This window comes from Centruroides vittatus, unplaced genomic scaffold (genome assembly GCF_030686945.1).
Source record: "Centruroides vittatus isolate TY-2023 unplaced genomic scaffold, ASM3068694v2 contig_1175, whole genome shotgun sequence".
NCBI lineage: Eukaryota > Metazoa > Arthropoda > Arachnida > Scorpiones > Buthidae > Centruroides > Centruroides vittatus.
Genome location: NW_027120753.1, coordinates 217,019 through 236,967, shown reverse-complemented (window position 1 = coordinate 236,967; position 19,949 = coordinate 217,019). Strand labels below are relative to the sequence as shown.

The 19,949-nt window shown below is 28.1% G+C and overlaps 1 protein-coding gene across 2 annotated transcripts in view; it reads right to left on the bottom strand.

The window, feature by feature from the left end:
- Positions 1-409: 409 nt before the first annotated feature.
- The window catches only part of dom (domino), a 179,706-nt gene continuing 160,166 nt past the window's right edge, over positions 410-19,949 (bottom strand). Inside the window, exons 44-46 of one of the 2 annotated variants that reach the window (XM_067279421.1) lie at positions 19,003-19,176; positions 14,296-14,463; positions 410-1,633 (exon numbers count right to left, since the gene is read on the bottom strand). In XM_067279421.1, the coding sequence (XP_067135522.1) occupies positions 1,067-1,633; positions 14,296-14,463; positions 19,003-19,176 (909 nt within the window). In that variant the 3' untranslated portion in view covers positions 410-1,066. The remainder of the gene's footprint in view (positions 1,634-14,295; positions 14,464-19,002; positions 19,177-19,949) is intronic. The other variant, XM_067279424.1, reaches the window with a different exon arrangement.

Genomic DNA, 19,949 nt, shown 5'->3' with positions numbered 1-19,949 from the left:
ACCTTCTCCTCCAGTCTCCAACCTATTTCAATTTATCTAAGATTGTTCCGAAATTTTGATCCCACTCTGACAGCTCTTTAGTGCCTCGTCAGGATTAACACCACTGTGTCCCGAGTGACACGGAAGCAGAGATGATGTGTTGATTTGGTATTTGAACGTAGGTCACGAGCAGCTGCATTAGTGGGCGATCGGATTCTGGGTGGAGACCGCGTTAGCGAGCAGGAAGTGACACACGCAGGTATTTGATTCCTCAAACAAATAAATTTAATGCTGAAAGACAGTACAATTTCTTATGTATAGTATATTTGATGTCATAAGTGACAATATAGTTTTATGAATTGTTTAAATATACTTGAGTAAATGCCGTATTGAAATGTATTTTCTTGTAATTGTTGGAGACAAATTATGATTAATTATAATATTGGCATAATTTACTGCCAAAAAACCTTTTATTTGTCAATAATATACAGATGAAACAAAGTTTGCAGGAAAACCTAAAACACCTGTAAAATGCATTGTATTTTAATTATGAAAAAATATGCCTAAAGGATAAACTATTATTTGATGAATGTATATATATAGCAGATATATATATATCTGCTGAATAACAACATAATATCTCTCTATCTTTTTACGATAAAATCAGAAACAAAGTGAATGTGTTAACATAAGCACTTACATTCCATTTTTAAATAGTCATTTTCCAAAATATTCTATGGCTGATGTAAAATACAAGATGTCAATACTTTAACCTAAACATATTAAAAAAAAAAAAAAAAACAAAACAAGGGAATGAACTGATAACATCTGTACAATACTAGAAAGCTATTTAAATAGTCTGGATAAAATTAAAAATAACTGTTTCTTTTCAAATAATTAACAAGTAGCTTCTGTGGCAATTTATAGAAAAATGGCATCCAACACAAAGTGCCAATTTTTTTTTTAAAGAATCTAGTACATGCACAATGTTCACAGCACCACATCACAGATCACTGCACTTGAAGTGAACCTTTGCAAATTGGATGCTCCTTTAACACTTCACATAAACTTAGATGACTGTTAGATTTCACTGCTTCGGTGGATTTCTAAGTCGCATAGTGTACGGTGAGGCTCTCTGCTGTTGTTGCGCTTGTTGCTGCTGTTGTTTGGCTGCTTGAATGGCAGCTTGTACTACTTGAGCTGTTGTACTTGCGCTAGCTTGGACAGAATTTCCTGGAGACGGCGACTGTCCGGCCGCTTGAGTTAAACTAATGGTGGTAACAGGACTTGCAGCCTGTTCCGGAACTTGTGATTGTTGCAAAACAGTAGAAGCAGCCTGCTGAAACTGTATCTGGACTTGAGCTTGTCCTTGAGGCTGCGCTGTTGTTGTGGACGATACTCCAGCACGAACTGCAAGTGCAACTGCTTGCTGAGGAGTTAATCCCGTGGCAGCAGGTGAAAGCTGTTGTAAAATGGCAGCAGTTGGAGACTGTCCACTAATCACAACTGCTGGTGTTCCTTTTAGTATAGTTGTGGTTGCATTGCTGTTACTGTTTGTAACTTCTGTTCCTACTTGGGTTTTAATGGTACTACTATCGGGTACAGTTCTTAGAGTTTGCATCCCTGCTGCTAAATTTGGAGCAGCTGTCACTACCTGGAAAACAAAGTAGAAAATTATTTAATGACTAATTATGATAAAATTTTATCATTCAAATAGATAATAAATGATCTTTATAGATTCCAAAAAACCTATTATATGGATAAGAACATTTTTTTTAATCTTAGAGAACTGAAAGTTTTTTGAAAATAGAAATTAATAGACTTGATTCAAGTACTGACAATAAGAATTTTTTCTTGATAACTGACCAATAAAGAAAATAAATGCTGAACTACATAATAGAAATTTGTATGATTTGTAGAAATTAACTTTTCATCAAATTGGATATATTTTAAGTAAAAACATGTATATACTGAAGTGAGAAAATTTAAGAAACAATATAATTATTTAATTTTCTAATAATTGTAATATTTGGTTATTTATTTACTAGAATATATGTATATAAAAACAAAGTTTTGCTAAAATTAGCCGACAATATAAATTTGTTTATTTTCATATATTCAGTAAATCAAATTTATAAAATTTTATGAATGTATACATTTATATTAAAATATGTATTACAATATCTAGAATCTGCAAATTTATTACAGTAGTAGTATAAACCTATAATTAGATTATTGATTTAGTCTATTGATTTCATCGTAACAGAAGGTGGAAAAAAATTCCTTAGCAAATCTGTCAATAGTTACATTTGTAATGACTTGTTTTTTACTTATAATAATAATTTTTAATAAACATTCTAAACATTCACTCTTAATATTATTAAGAACAATTGTTAGAGAACCCAAAAACGCATAGATTTAAATTATAATACTTCAAAAATTAAAATTACATCATTGTGAAATTTTATAATATATTCCATTTTTCAAAGAAATAACCTGTATGAAAGTGTGAAAAATTCATTAATTGACTAGCTGTTAATATCTTATTTTAAGTGAAGAAATCAATAAAAGCATTTATAACGACATTTTCTTTCTTTAATAGTTAATGGAAAAATTGATAAAAAATTTAGAATACATTCAATTATACTATACTCCCTGCAGGATGAAGAACAAAGTCACGTTATTCACTTGTGTATCTTCCCCACCACAAAATCAGCTGATTTGTGCCAAACTATTTTTGTTTTTGTGTAGCAGAATAGCCTGGCCTAACTGATTATTCAAAGCTGTTACCTTTTACCTGAATATTTTCATTATTTATTGCTTAATTTAATTTGTAAGGTTTTTATGTTGGTTTAATTGTACCATTTGGACACTCTTAACCAGAAGTTGTTGCTTCTTCACCACAAAAATGATCAAAGACAACATGCCAGTCGGCTCACAGCTTCTATGCTTGAAGTCAGATTGGCTTCATAATGCATGAATATACATTCCAAACAGCTTCTTGCTGCTTGCACTGTGATTGTTAAGTATTGTTAACAGCCATTGAATTTTATCTATATAACATTTACAATAATGAACAAAATAATATTTATGACAAATGCTACATAGAAAATGTAATGATAATTCACACCGTCATTTTGGTACTGTATTTTACCTCAAATGCATACCCTTTCTTGATAGCCACACAGCGACTTTGTTCTTTATCCTATGCAGCATATAGTAAGTTTCATATTCATGTTGATGAATATAAATATTAGATGTCTTTATATAAACATTTGAAGATGCTAAAAATAACAATCAATCGAGACACAGAAATTTGAGAAAATAAAAAGAACTAGTTTTTCATTTCATTATTACACAGTATAGATAAAGGATTGGTAACTATGAGTTTTGTGGACCAAATTAGTTTTATTTTGACAAAGTAGGCCACAAATATTGATTTAAATTATAATAGGATATTGCAGACTGAATGAGATACACCTTTAAAATAAAAAGAATTCTGAGGTTCTGATGCTATACTGTAGAACCAACACACAAATCATGTATGTGACATTACTAAACAGAACAAACAGATATTTATGTTTATTTTGATAAATATTTAAATGTCTATTTTTCTAACAACAGAAATTTAATAAAGAATTATGTAATTTTATGTACAGAACTAATATAAATGTTTCCATGGGCTACAAAAACTATAAAGTCAAAGTAATTATTAAGAGCCACACAATACATAGAGAAGAGCTGCAAGCAATCTACCACCAATTGCTGACTCCTAGTTTAGCTTAACATTCTGGTAATGATATTTCTGAAAATAATTTTTCATATAAAATCCAAAGATGTCTTTGAATCTGTCAATAGTAGATTTTTAATAACCAATGTTGTATATTGTAATAAACTTTTTATAACTTTAAAATTGCTACACTGGTAAGGAAAGCAAATAGCAGAATCATGTTTATTGTACACATACAGTATAATGAAAGAAAGATATGATTAAATTGACAGGTAATCTTGATGTACAGAGCACCCAGCATATTTACCTTCCATGCAAATTTTGCACTTGTTGCATGCTGTCTTCATGATGTAGCAATTTTAATGGCCAGCAGTGTATATACAAAAATTTTAAAATTAACTAATTACTACATTACTAACACTAACTTTTAAAATTAATTTTCCTTTAAATTAACTTTGATTCAATGAATTAAAAAAATGAGATTGCGATTTTAGGACTTATTAAAAATAAATCTGTCCTCTCTCACCCAACCTCACTTCCTCAAAGGCTCAAGCAATGCTAGACATGCAGCTAGTACATTATAAAATAATAACAGTATTCATATTAAATGACAAAATCTATCCATTAGTGGATGAAAGCATATAAATTATATAATATATCAAAATAAAGAAAAAAAAAAGAAAACTTTTGTAATGTTTATACACATGATTTTTTTGTAAATAAATATTAAACAAGATTAAGCCCATCTCTCAAATATTAGTCAAAAGTTGACAATTTCAATCCTATGCTAGTCAGATGATATATTCATTTATTTCAAATTAGATGAAAATTTTTATACTTAAAAGAGACTCAAATATAAGCTGAAACTCCTTTGATAGGAAAATGCATTAATTCACTTTTAAGGGGATTTTTGACAAATGAACCAAAATGTTGTGTCCTTCTAATTTGACTTTCACCACCAATATTGCAATTGATGTCGAAGAATCCCAAATATTGGTGTAAACTCTGTCACAGATTGTATCTTCTTCTGAAGAGGGATCGACGAGAACTCCAATCCAAAATGCATTTAAATAAAATATAGTGAAAACTGCTTAGGCAACCACCTGCATTCAACGGGCAAAAATTTCTGGCATGGAATAGTTTATACATAGAGTCTTCGTATAAGTTACCCGTATTAAATGACCACCTGTGTAACGTGACCACGGACATCAATTTTTGGTCCAAAACAACATAAAACAACTGTAAATAAGTGACCACTTCCAGTGAATATATCTAGATCTAAACTACTTGTTCGAACCCACCTCGGGCACTTCGCCCACGCTTGATATTAGGTGCAGGTGTTAATGAATTAGTTTATCAACAAAGGAAATTCATTTCAGTTTGTTCGAAATTGTCCGAAAACAAAAGAAATGCAAAGTGCTGTCGTTAGAAGATCATGTTAAAGTTATCAGAGAAAGTGAAAATGGTTTATCACAACTGCAATTAGTGGCAAAGTTTAACTGTGGGAAAACAAAATTTATTTTACCTACAGTATTTTCCTTAGGGGTATAAAATATTGTACACAATCCAATTAATTGACTGATCACATCGTTTGATAAAATTTTATTTATTTTTTTATGCTCATATACAGTATATGTCTGATAAATAGTTTCTGTATCAACCTACCTTATTTCCACAATATTTTTAGAAAAATAATATCCAAGTAATTTTCACATGCAAAATATTCAAAAAAACAATAAACGCATTAATGCAAAAATCAGTTTTACAGGCAACCTTCCTTTTTTGATTCTGTGATTGTCCAATGACAATCGCAGAATGTAATGAAATCATATTATGAGAAAAAATAATAAAATTGTTTTATTATTAATTAATAATTTTTCTTATTGTACTTAAGAAAATATTAAATATTACAAAAATACAGTATTTTTATAGTTAAAATAAGATTAAACTAACAAAAACCAAAACCAAAGTGATGGAGAGATAGGATACGCTTGTATATCAATGAAGTAATACACGTAACTGAGGAATGAACGAAAAGAAGCAAATTGAATTAATTAAGTCGGGAAAAAGAAAGTGTGCATCATAATTGAGAAAATGCGAGTATTGTATTAATCTTTAAAATATTGGTATTAAATCTGTCTTATAAAATCATGACGACTCCTGTAAGCCGAGTTATCCGATAAGAATAAAATACAATACCAATATAGCTCTATTGTTGAAAAAATTCGCTTATTTTTGCTCACCTCGAGTTTTGCTTAGTAGAAATGGTTAAAGAGTGTGCAAAATAAATACAGAGATATGGTATTACAGCACCACCTGCTAAACAACCACTTTTTGAAGGAACTGTGGGTGGTTGCCACAGACAGGTTTACTGTATCTGAGAACTAAATTGTCATCTGAGTAATTCTTGAACTCGGGTGAAAACCGAATTTGAGGGATATAACATTTTGGTTTATTCGATCAAAAATCCTTACTTTTAAGTGGCTATAAAAGTGAATGATTACACCTGGTAAATATTGCTAGTTTTAGCTTCGCACTAAAAATGCATTAACTTTATAGAAGCATACTTTTTCTTATATTTTTTGAGTAAATTTTTACAAAATAGTAACCATCTCTTTTAATAAGTCTAAACATCTAAGAATATATATTTTCTGTAGAGACTCCTGTTAGATAACATAATTCTGAGTTCTATGCCTAGCTTTTCAAGTTTGATGTATGCAAATTTATTTTTAATATATAAGGATACACAATATTTTCAATTACTAAAAATTAAATTATTTGAGCCGTTAAAAAAATTAATATATGCCAGAATAAATTGGTATGCTAACTATAAGTGTTCATATGCATATTTATATAAATGCAGAATGTAAATATAGCTTCATTTCAACAATACATTAGCCAACGAGAATATTTTGCATTCATTGGCCAGTATATTATTAAGATGAAATTATAATTGAAAAAACTGAATTTTATGAATTGATAATCATTTGTTATAATACTTTGCATCAAGTGTATTTTTTGAAAATTTAAAATTTCTAAGACAATTTCATTCGGTTTTTAATCTAAACAATAGGATTGTAGTTATCTTTAAAACAGTATTAAAAAATTTTTTAAATTTAATATTTCAAATATAAATGATAATAAATAAGTATTTACAGTATATTTTATCTGAAAGAGAATACACTAAGCCAGGGGTGGCCAATATATGGCCTGCATAATAGGTTTACGCGGCCTGGAATTAATTTTTTAATATTAGCTACTTAACTTCCAATAATTGGTTGAATGGATGATTCACAATACTTCTTCATTTTTTAAAAAAATTCCATTGTAGAGATTTACAACTTTTGTATTCGTCTGTTATAAATTTACATTATTTGAAGAACGAAAGACCCCACACTCACTGAAACTCATCTGCTATTCCACACCATGTCACTCTGTTTATGCTGATGTGTGACGCACAGCGCCTGCCTGTCGAACTTTTTTATTTTTTATTTTTGCTTGTACTATATGTTTTTAATATTTTGTTCGGCCCATGAAAAAACTTTTCTTTCCAATTTGGCCCAGGGGCGAAAACTGTTGGCCACCCCTGCACTAAACTGTCAGCAAAGATGAATTTTGTTTTCACTTGTCAGGAAGTCAGATTATTTCAGTATAATTCTTATAAAATATCACAAATGATCTTGATCTTAATATTAAATTTTATATATTTTTGATTTTGGTAAGGCTGAACATTGCCATCTTAAACCAGATCTTTTCAATATATACAAATTACATTGCAAATTAGTATACACTTCCAGTACCTATTCATATTCACCTTGGGTCCAGTCATATATGTTAATCTGCAATCAAACAATAGTTATTGATTTAATTTTAGATCTCCAGCCTATACTAAAATTTTGAACTTTTATTGAATTTAGAACTAATTCTGGATGATTTCTTTTAAATCAACAACACTGATTAATTTATCTTATACTGATGTGGCAATTATATGAGATGTTCAATACATTGAGTGTTCTAATCATGCAATTTAACAGGCATGCATACACGTACACTTGATACCATTCACTAACTCAGCTGTTTTTAAAAATTTCTTTGCCCAATTATACACAAATCTACATAACAGGTATGTTTCTCCAAACCACTCAATTTTCTGCATATTCAAGCTGCTTCTTTTTAATCTTTTCTTTAACTAAAAACTTAATATTGTTCCAATTAAATCATCATGCTTCCTTATATTAAATGAGCAATTAATAGCAAGGTTGAGGCCAAAGTTTTAAATGCAAAAACGTGTACGTCGGACGTTTAGCACCACTTTCCTGTAAGCCTAGAAGTTTGACAATGGTGTTTGGAATGTCGAGCATGGTTCCACTGACTTTCCAAACACCATTGTCAAACTTCTAGACTTACAGGAAAGCACGCTGAACGTCTGACGTACACGTTTTTGCATTTAAAACTTAAGCCTCAACCGTGCTATTTATTGTGACACCATCACAATGCAGGGCTGCAATTTTTAATCATATTTAATTTAATATATATGCACTCCACCTCAAATTAGTAGTGTCTTGCCCTATACATCATACTTTTCTTGCTAGAAATAGAGTTATGCAAGTCATCTATCTAACTTCTGGTTAGATGCATGAAATAGCATAACTTCTGGTTTATACCAAAAGTTCGTATTCAGTTAATCGAAGCCTCCCACCCAAGATTTTCATACTTGGTCTTGACTTTCATCTATCTAACTCCATTCTCAAGATTAAGGAAGGACAGACAGCAGACTGATGACAGTGGGAATGTATAAGTGTAAATTTGTTCAAATTTCAGCCAAATTATAATTATACTAGGATGATAAATCCTAGTATAAAGATAAGTTATGCTATCATTACAATAACATCAAGTCTTGCAAATCATACATTATTTATCATCATCTAAATAAAAATGAATTTAATCTTTAAAATATTTCTATTACAAAAACATAGGATAACATATGTAGCAGTTGAAAAACAGAAGTGCTTTATTATAAATTTCCATTGTGCTTTAGATATATTAATACCATACTAGACTAACCAACAATGCTCTCTATAGCATACACCATTTTTCCTTATTAATTTACACAGAATTAAGACATCAAAATATTAAATCTGAATATACAGGGTCATTGAGGTAAACCCAGAATTTCTTTGCAAGCAATCTTAGGCAGTCTTGGAGATAAGACTTGATGAAAGTATACGTATGTATGAAGTCACTGAAGAAGAAAGCATCAAACAGTTAACAACTGAGACCTGCTCAGACATGTTACAAGAATATAATCAAAGTGCTGCTAAACTGGAATCGCTTCACACCAGAAAGTCAACCTCAGAAATTGTGGCATGGTTTGGCTACAAGAAGATGAAAGTTTACAGCATAGTCAAGAAGTTCAGGGAGTCTGACAACAAGAAAAAGATGGTGCACAAAGCATGAGTAATCCTGCAAAAGAAATGGATGATGAGAGGTCAACAATCAGTCTGACAGTGCACGAGAACCTGCAATAGCATTCTTTTGTCCTCAGAAATTACCAGCTCTTGATTAATTAAGAAGATCAGAAAACTGAAGGCTCAAATTCTGCTGAATGACATCAGGTATGACATCACCAGCTTCCTGAGGGTCTACTTGCACAAGAACTTCATCCAGGACAAGAAGGTAAATTGCCAAAATGACCACTGGATCTGCCAGAATCTCTCTGACATGCCTATCATCATGCACACTAAATTTCCTGCATTTGTGATGGTCCTTAGAGTAACGAGCAGTGAGGATATGTCATGGTGTCCCACGTCTTCAGCAAGGGTTTGAGAGTGAATGCTGACTGCTATATCAATATGCTGGAGATGATTGTAAAACCATGAATGGATCAGTGGCCACTGGGAGGAAGTATATGCTACAACTTACAAGGCAAGGTAGATGCAGGCCTGGCTTTACAGTAACCTCTCACACCACTGATCCCACTGACTTGTGGTCCCCATCAAGCTCAGACTGCAATCCCCTTGACTACTGTGTGGGGCATATTCAAAGCAAAGGTAATGCAAAGCATCACAATACGAATGATGCTCTAAAGGCTTCCATCATGGAGGTGATGACAAGCATGGATAAGGAGCAGGTCAAGAGTGCCTACAGTTGTTTCAGGTCAAGGCTGGAGAAGGTCATGGAAGATCAGCTTCCATGACCTTCTCAGGGAGGCTACATAGAAGAGTTTCATTCTGTATGTTGTGTACTACTTTTGTACCAATTTTCATAACAATATATTGATTTTTCCTGTATTTTTGGGCTGCAATTTGAAAAAATTGTAGACCTATAAATTCCCACTGTTGTCCATCTGTCCTTCCTTAATCTCGAGAACAGAGTTGAATAGATAAACTCCAAGACCAGATATCTAAACCTTAGGAGCAGGAGGCCCTGATTAACTATATATAAACTTCCAATGCAAACCAGAAGTCATGTTATTTCAATTCAAAACTTTTCCACTGAAAGCAGTTAATAGATGACTGTCACAACTCTATTGTTAAGGGAAAAGTATTATGTACAGGGGCAAGACTCTACAGTACTAATATAAGGTGGAGAGCATACATTTTAAATTAAATAAATTAAAAATATGATTAAAAATTGCAGCTTGGCATCATCACAATAAATAATTGCTCGTTCATTATATGGTGACTTTTCCACATTTACCTCAGACAACCCTGTTCAGAAAAACATCATCTGTAAGTAGGGGTCACGCTACATAGCACCAAAATCGCTACTTGGTGATAATTTTTATTAAAGTGACGATAAAAATATAATACTGGCAATAGCAAGTGGCAATAAATCCTTAGTCCACTTATATCAACATTCAGCATGAAATTGAATCACAAAGCACACTTCAGGAAAAACAGTAGAATGTGTAGCTCCTGTATGATGGGAGTCCTGGGCACTAAACACCTAGGGATGTCATGACATCATGCAGCAAGCTCAGGCAGAAAAGTATGAAGTAACATTGAGAACCAAAGGCGGTTTTGTGCAATGCTGCCCAACATTTCCAGATAGGGATTTTTTATCAACCAACAGAAAATTTCGGGAATTCTTTAAGGTAACTTTTTCACTTTCATCTTTTCTCAGTAGACTAAAACAAAAATTTTGACATGACGGTACATGTGAAATACCGTTTAAGCATCGTAATCAAATACATTACTCAGAATTATTCATTAAAAAATTATTCAAAAATTATTTCTATTGCTAACAAGCAAATATTTATTGTGACATTGTCACAATAAATATTTGCTTGTGCTGCAATTTTTAATCATATTTTTAATTTATAATATATACTCTCCACCTCAAATTAGTAGTGCCTTGCCCTTGTACATCCTTTTCCTGTTAGCAATACAGTCATGCTGGTCATCTGACTCCTTTCAGGGAAAATTTTTTAATTAAAATAATATGACCTCCGGTTTGCATCAGAAATTCATATATAGTTAATTGGGGCTTCCTGCCCCCAACATTTCTATATTCATTTCATCTTTCATCTATCTAACTTCATTCTCAAGATTAAAGAAAGACAGATGGAAGGATTAATGGAAGATAGTGAAAATTTATAAGTCTACAACTTTTTCAAACTGCAACCCAACAAGGAGAGGGTCTGACATTTGGGATTCCGATTTCAGTGAAACTTGGCGAACATGTAGTCCTAAACACCAACAGCTTGTCCAAATAATATTTCTCAAGTGTTTCCAAAAATTCAGCCTCTGAAAAATTTAGTGTTTAGCATATAAGTCATTAAAAGTTTTGTTTCCAAGTTGATAAGACACTAGACTTACATGATGTAGATGCAAATCATTAGCATTATTATTACTATTATTATTGTTCACGTTTAAAGCTTATAAAACAAGAGATTATAATTGTGATGTCATATCCTGTTTAGCAAAAACAAGTCTCTGTAGATTTAATTCTTTTACTTATTAAATAAAACTTTTACTTCTTCATATTTATTTTCAGATATTTTCACTCATCATTACATACTAAAGTCCTCACAAACAAATGAACTTTGGACATTACTGCACATAGACAAAAAAGACAATGTGAAAATGGATAGGATAGTTGCAATGTTTTATTTTTTTAATTCTTAACATTATGGACAATTTCCTCATATTTAGTTTTTCTAAGCATGCAACAATTATTAGTCTGATAAACAATAAACAAATTAAAAATTATTCGGAACTGTGTTTCAAGACAAAAGTCACGTTGAAGATATTATTTGCCAATATGACAGAAAATGAATACTTCATTGTATATTTATTTTCATACTATATATATATATATATACATGAATTTTTTACATAAATTTTTCTCAAAAAGAAAAACTAATTCTGTAACCCTTTAATCTATAAAATATGATTAAAATGTACCTTTTATTTAAAAAACTTACATTAGACATATATGTAATAACTGCATGTAAATGTAATGAAAAATGATTTATATATATATATCATCATATAACTATATATATAGTTCCAGATTACTTCTTAAATATTCTAATAAATTTTCTTTGAAATAGGCTAATTGTATGATTCCAATTTAGATGAAATCAATTTTCAAGTTCAATTTTACTGAATTTTGCATACAAATTATGACAAACTTTAATTTTCATGCTATCTCACTATAATCTGCAGAACCTTTATATAAGAAATTTATAAATTTTAAAGATACTTGTATAATTTATGTAATAAATTATAATAAATTTTTATGCTTTAGCAACTGTAAACTGTTGATTTATTAAATAATGACCAAAATTTAGCAAAAGTATTAATTCATTCTGTTACATTATTAAACAAAATTTCACTAATCAAGAATGCAAATAAACTATTTAACTACTTTAAGGACTGCTTACATCCAAGAGCATCCAATCTTCGTATACTGTATATTAGAAATCCATAAATTCAAAATTTATAACTAAATAAAGATCCAAATACAGAAAAAAATCTGTGAATATTTAATTTCTGAGTCTTCCAATCTGTTTTACTTTATCATGAACATTACAAGTGTAGTTAACATTTGCTAATTACATTTAGCGAATGTTAACTACACTTGTAATGATACTAATTGATAACTGTCAACACAGATTTGTCTTTGCATCTTTTAGAAATAAAAATTAATTACTGTAAAAGATACATTTATCAAATGCATAATAGGATTTTCTTTCTTTAATTATTTACTCGATAAATTATTTGTAAAGACATTTCCCGATTTTTTATTTCTAAATTCCTGTTTCATTTTAATTCAATTTGAATCAATATCAAATAAAATTAATATAAATTAATATATGTTTCATCAAAAAATATGAATACTTTGAATTCATTACTTTTTTTAAATATATCGAAATGATCCGTTAATGTTTTAAGTAATAAAAATTTAAATATTTGTTATATGAGTTAATAAGGCATTCACTATTATGTTATTGAAATTTTCAAATTAGAATAATAAAATTAAGATAATTTAAAATTATCATCATTACTACTAAGAAGTACTAAGAAGTAAATAAGAATAAAGTAATAATTTTAACAAAATATTACGCACTGAAGTTGTGTAAATTTCTGTAACATAGCTTCATATTCAATTATAAAATTAGTAAAAAGAAATTAAACTTTAAATTTAATTTTATTCAAATTAGTTTCATTAAAAGATCTTTTTATGTCACTAAATTTCAAAAGTAAAATGTATGCTCTTATCCAATTTCAACAGAAAAATGTATGCTCTTATCCGAAAATGGAATTTTTAAACGAAAAATTCAATCTTCCTAACGGTTTTAAAATGAATACACTCAAAGCAAATTCTTGTAAACATATAAAGGACATTTATCCGACATATGTTTATATTATTATTACATATTAAAGTAATTTTTAAAATTATAAATAAACATATTAATATAAGTTGATGAAATCAGTTCTAGTACAACTCTGAAACAAAATTTTAATATAAAAAAATTATGGATAACAACAATACATAAATAAAAATATATTGAAAATATTAAAATAGAATTAAAAATTCTGAAAATAATAAAACTGTTAACTGTTATTTTCTTAAATTTTAAAACTGTGTAATTTAGAAGAATTTATTACATTGGACTCGAAGAATAATATGAATCAAGATTGCTAAATATACTAATTACATTAATTGATAATTTACAAGATTTATATATTTTTAGAACTAATAATAATAATAATAATAATAATTTATTAATTTAGAACAATACTATTTTAGGAAACATCATTTAAACAAGTTCTATAAAGAAAGAATTTATCAAAAAAAATTTGGACGAAGAAAATTTCGATTCTCTTTCTATGTTTATTGATAGAATAACCGTAGTAATAGTTTTGGAAAGTAATTGCATTCTTTATTATTTAAATTGTATTATTATATTAAAGTCTAAGTATTTTCAAGAATTTGATAGATGTTAGAGATTGCATTGAGAGTAACATAGGAAAAATAGTATAGATATAAAATTAATTTTGATGGAATGCTTTGTTGTTTAAATTGTAGGAAGCCATATCATTTTGTTTTTTATTTAACTGTAAAACATAACTTACAAAAGGTAAATGCTGGGGCAAAACTTGTTTAATGACTTGTTGAATTTGTTGAACAGTCGATGCTGTTGTAGCTGGGAGAGAATTTCCTGTAATTTCATTTACTTGGGGTGGTGTTTGCTGAACAATCTGTACAGTACTCAATTGGTCTGGTAATGCTGATTTCTTACCCTAAATTAAGTTGTCAAACAACATATGTTGATTTTTTTTGCTTTGTCTAATTTTTTAATGGCATTTATGCATGTACCAATTATTATTAAATTATGTTAAAATAAAAATTATTTTTTAATTTGATTTTTACTGTTTTAAAATAAAAAGAGAAAATATTTCCCAAAACATAATTCTAATTAATAATATACTGATTAAAATATCTAATAATTTTATTATAACTAATATATGTAATTACTTTGAAATTTATTTTATTCCATCAATAACACACAGACCATGTATATTGTAAGGCATTAAAACTAATTTTTATCCAAACTTTTTCATTTAAGAATTTAATAATCTATCATTATCTTAAACATAAAATATATTTGAAAATAAAACTCTTTATATAATATATATTTTATTATTATCCTGTATTATTTTCTTCAAGAAAACATACATTATCAACCAAACTAAATTAATTTTACAGAATTTATTAAGAAATGATTTGAATGTATACTTTTGAGTAAACAAACAACTAAAACATCTTAGTAAAATCAATTTTAATTATACTGTAAATAATTTGAATAAAGTTAACATTATATATTTAGTTGTTAAATATTGAACTTGATATATTCACAATTATGTTTCAGGAACATGTTATTCTCTGTCATAATGAAATTAGCATGGCACAACTTATTGTTTTGAAGTAACAAATAATGGCACATTAATTTCATTACAACAGAACATTCTTTATTATTATATCGTTATTATTATTAAATACAACAACTTTAAAATATATTATTTTACAATAAGAAATTTCTATGCCTAGCAATTATTCTATAATCAAATTAAATAAACAGATTAATAATCTATAAATTTTAATAGAAACTTATCATTAGAAAGTTTATATTTTTGATTTTAAGTCAAGACATCAAAAATTAAAAAATAACAAAAAGTACAAACTTAAAACAAGTATGAGATTTGTCTGAAAACATTCTGTTATTTTAAAATAGAATGCCGTAAAACATTAATATCTAATGGATGTCGGATTGTCAGCTAATTTCAGTCGCTTTCCACTTTTTGTTTAGTCTGTATGCTGAGTAAGCTGGAGTGAAAAGTGTGTGGTGCCTCTAGCAATTCTTTGCTGTTGTAAAATTTCGAGTGTGTGGAAGGGTGTGTAGTTTTGTATTAAATTAAACTTCTACAAAGACATCTGTTTGAGATGTTAATGCAACAAACTGAAAGTACAAATGGCACAAATATTTTAAAGAGAAAAGAATATTGTTAAAGACTGAATGTCAACAGATCTGAAAAGCTGTCAGATGAGTGTTGTCTTATGCTTTCAATGAAATTCACAACAACATATGCTAACATTAGTTATCATGGTGAAATATCCATTCATCCATGTTATTTTTATCTCACTACCTCTTGTAGACATTTGATCACATTCAAATAGTACTCTTTATTGACAACATTGCAGAGATGCTGGTTGCCTGTTGAAATTAACAGTTCATTTGTAAACTAAATCAAAACAGTTCATACATTATTTTCAATCAATGTTCATTTCTCTTTAAAATATTTGTGTCATTTATATACTGACAGTGAGTTTAGCTTGTGGATTCACTACCGAATACTTGCATTAACAACTTTTACAACAACTTGAGATTTCTTTAATATAACAAAAATTTTTCCATGTGTACATCCTTCACATACTGAAATAAAATTTACAACAGCAGCAATCTACCAGAACCATTAAACATCTCTTCACTCTTACTTATACAACATACAGACTAAACAAAACAGAGGGAAGCAACAAACTCATCAAGATTAGTGGTATAATCTAATATTCATCTTTACTGTGCTTTCACACTAATACATTATTTTAAAACTTCAGAACCTTTTTGGACAAACCTCTTGCATTACAATATGGATAACATAACTTGCTTATAAACATAAGAATGAAATTTTTATTCTTTAAACATCTTCATGGAATGAATATCATCTCAAAATTACATCAAAGAAAGAATTAAGAATACTAGAAATATTCTAGAACTTATAACATACAAACATAAGAGTAACTTTAAACAAAAAAATTAAAGCAGAGAAATGAATTTCTACTAGTTAAAAGATGCAATAATAAATTGTGATTTTATTTCATTCTTATCAAATACATGGATGCACTCTTATAAGTTCAGAATAACTGTCAGTGAATTTTAAAAAAAACATCATAAATAAAAGAAAAAATGATATCAAATCTATTACAAGAATAATATGAATAATTATAAATCTAAAGCTTCATTATAAATATTATTTCAATCAATAAGTTATAGAGAAGATCACAATAAACAAAAGAATTAAATTTTATAACCATTTAATATTTATGTGATATTTTATGACAGATTAAACAGATTATCTGATAGTACTTGATCTATGATAGTTAGATAATAGATTAATCATGTAAGAAATTTTTTAAAGAAAGGTGTATAATATTAATTCTAATGTTTTAAATAACAATTTGATAGCATCATCTTTATAAAATAACAAATGCATTACACCACAAAGTCATCAATTAAAATCATAAAGAAAAGGTTCTACAATTATAATATCAAATTTTTATTTTATAAAACTACCTGACATTGTTTTCTTCTAATCTATCTATTTAAATAACATTCTCCTTTAACTGTATAACTATTCTATAGACTAGATTTGATATAACAGCATTGTTTTCATTTATATTATTACATCTCCATTATGTAACATTTGTACCAAACAAGAAAAATGTTAGCCATTACTGAATTAAAATAAACTTCATTGTATTTTTTTAAATATAATATTTTGAATTGCTATAAAAATATTGCTCATCCAAAATTTTCAGTTTTCTTTGATAACTTTGAAACAAAAGTTTAAGAATATTTGTCAATTGCATTTGAAAAAACGTTAACAGAATCATACTGAAAACTTTAAATTTAAGTATTCATTTGTTTCAAGTTTTTAATCTATCACAATTAATGAAAATGTTCTATTTATGAAACCTCAATTTTACATTAAAAAAAAGTTTAATTCAATCAAGTGTATTAATACAAAAAAATCTGAAAAATGAATCTGGAATTTTAATATTAGATTGTATTTTTAAGCTATCGTGATTTCTGATAGCTTAAAATGAAAATTTAATTAGTAATAGAAATTCTTAATAAATAATTAATAAATGTTAAACTAAATTATGAAAAAATTTAAGATTCCATATAAATTAAATAAACATCACTCCTAACTACTAACATAAAATGTATTTTCTCATATTAATCATTAAGAATCAAAATGTGTAAGTAAAAATAAAAGAGAGGGAGAGATAAAATTAATCTATAAAATAAATACAGTTTAGACTATTTCATTTTTGATTAAAAATATGATAGTTAATAATTTTAAAAAATGCTGATAAAAAACTGAAATATGCAATAACATATTGTACAAAAAATATTAATCAATACAAAATTAAAAGACTATATATATACATATGTATATACTTCCTTTAGTCAATAGGTTCTGAGACAGAAATTGTAAGAAGTTATTTAATTAAGTGGTGTTAAGAAATTATTTGAGAGCCATTATCATGGCTGCTTGAACCTCATCGTATGTGAAACATTGATCTTTTTACTCTTTCACCTGGAGAAAAGAAAGAAGTCTACAGGTACTAAAGAGTAGAGTGGTTGTGGGAGTAAGGACACATTGTTCCTGGACAAGTAATCCAGGAACAGAACAGATCTCGATGACATCTGACAAGATTCAAGCAACCATGACAACAGATCCCAAGGTGGATGCAAGAAAATTGGCTTTGCTGACTGCTTCCAGCAGTAGTACAACCGTGGCAGAAGTGCATAAGTTGTAAAAGGGTGAATAGCCTAACTCTCTGTTACGACAATAAGTAATTTCTTCTATCTCAGAACCTATTGATATAAAAATTAACTTTAAAAAAAATAAAACCTAAATTATAAGAGAAAGATTAAAAATAAATAAAAATAAATATTTTTTTTATCTTATATCTTTCACTCTTTCTGACTCTATATATATTTTATTTAATTTATATTAACTTAAACTAAGTAAGATAATTCTGAAAAGCACTTACTAATTTCTTAAAGCTGATGTAAGTTATCTTTATTCTTACACACATTTCAAATAATGTTGCAATTTACAGATTTATTGACAATACAACAAGCATCATCAATAAATTTATAAACTGCAATATTAAATATTTTCAATGGAATAAAAATGTTTTCTTTATTCCAAATTTAGACTTTAAAAAATTTTACTACTTCTTTTAAACTATTCCATTAAATTATCTATCAGATATTCAGTACTTTTAGCTAAAAATTTGATTGTAAAATTAAGAAATATTTAATGTAACATTCATACTAATATTACGAGTAATGAATAGTAAATAATATATATATTGATTTGTATTAAATATAAAAATTACTTTACAATTTATGTATTTGAACAATGTTAATTTAACTTAAGGTATCTAAAATCAAAAATCCAATTAAAAGACGAATCAAAAAGTCTTACCTTAGCTACCTGAGTAAGAGAAGCTACTTTTTGCTGTTGCTGTTGTTGCTGCTGCTGCTGCTGTTGCTGTAGCTGGGCTTTACGTTGTATCAATTGCTGCTGTATTTGTAATTGACGTAACTGCTGTGGAGTAACTGTAGCAGCACCTTTAGCTGTTACAGTTGTACCTTTTGCCTATCAAAGAATTTATTTTATACAATTAAACTAAAAAATCCTTAATTTTATATTTTATAAGCTTAATAACTGTTATATTGTAAAATAAGAATTATAATGATATAGTATTTGAAAAATTATCATTATAAGTTTGTCTCCTTTGAACTTGCAAATTTTAAATTATTAATTAGGAAGAGTTTGAAAGAGATGCTTGATTTTTGAATATATTGTAGTCATTTAAGAATTATACTTTAAGGGGAAAGAGTTCTATAAACAATTAATAGTCTGAAAATATTTGAGTTTTATTTTACATTAATTAATTTGTAGTAACTCTAATAAACCAATTCTTGTTTACAACAAAATAACTTGTTATTTTCGACAGTATATAAATCAACAACTATGTACTAAATCAGTGTGTGAATCTTATACATTTTTGTGTACAATTTGATGATATAGTAAAGGAAAAAATTTATTTAAAATTTATGTATTTTATTTTACATCATCAATGATACACATATCACTTGTCACCAAAAACAATATGATTGTAATATCATATTTTTTTCTGGTGTTTGTTAGAGAAATTATTACTAATTAATGTAAGTAACTAATATTGTCCGTTGCTTACATTAAATCATTCCTTTAACAGTCACATTAATATTTACAAGGTTCAGTAAATAATTTGAATCTTAACTACATTTAATTATCATTACATTTTTCAGAAGTGGCTTAGATTCAGGAAAATATAATTTTATCAGGGTGCTAGCATTACTTCAGATTGAATTTCCATGAATTTT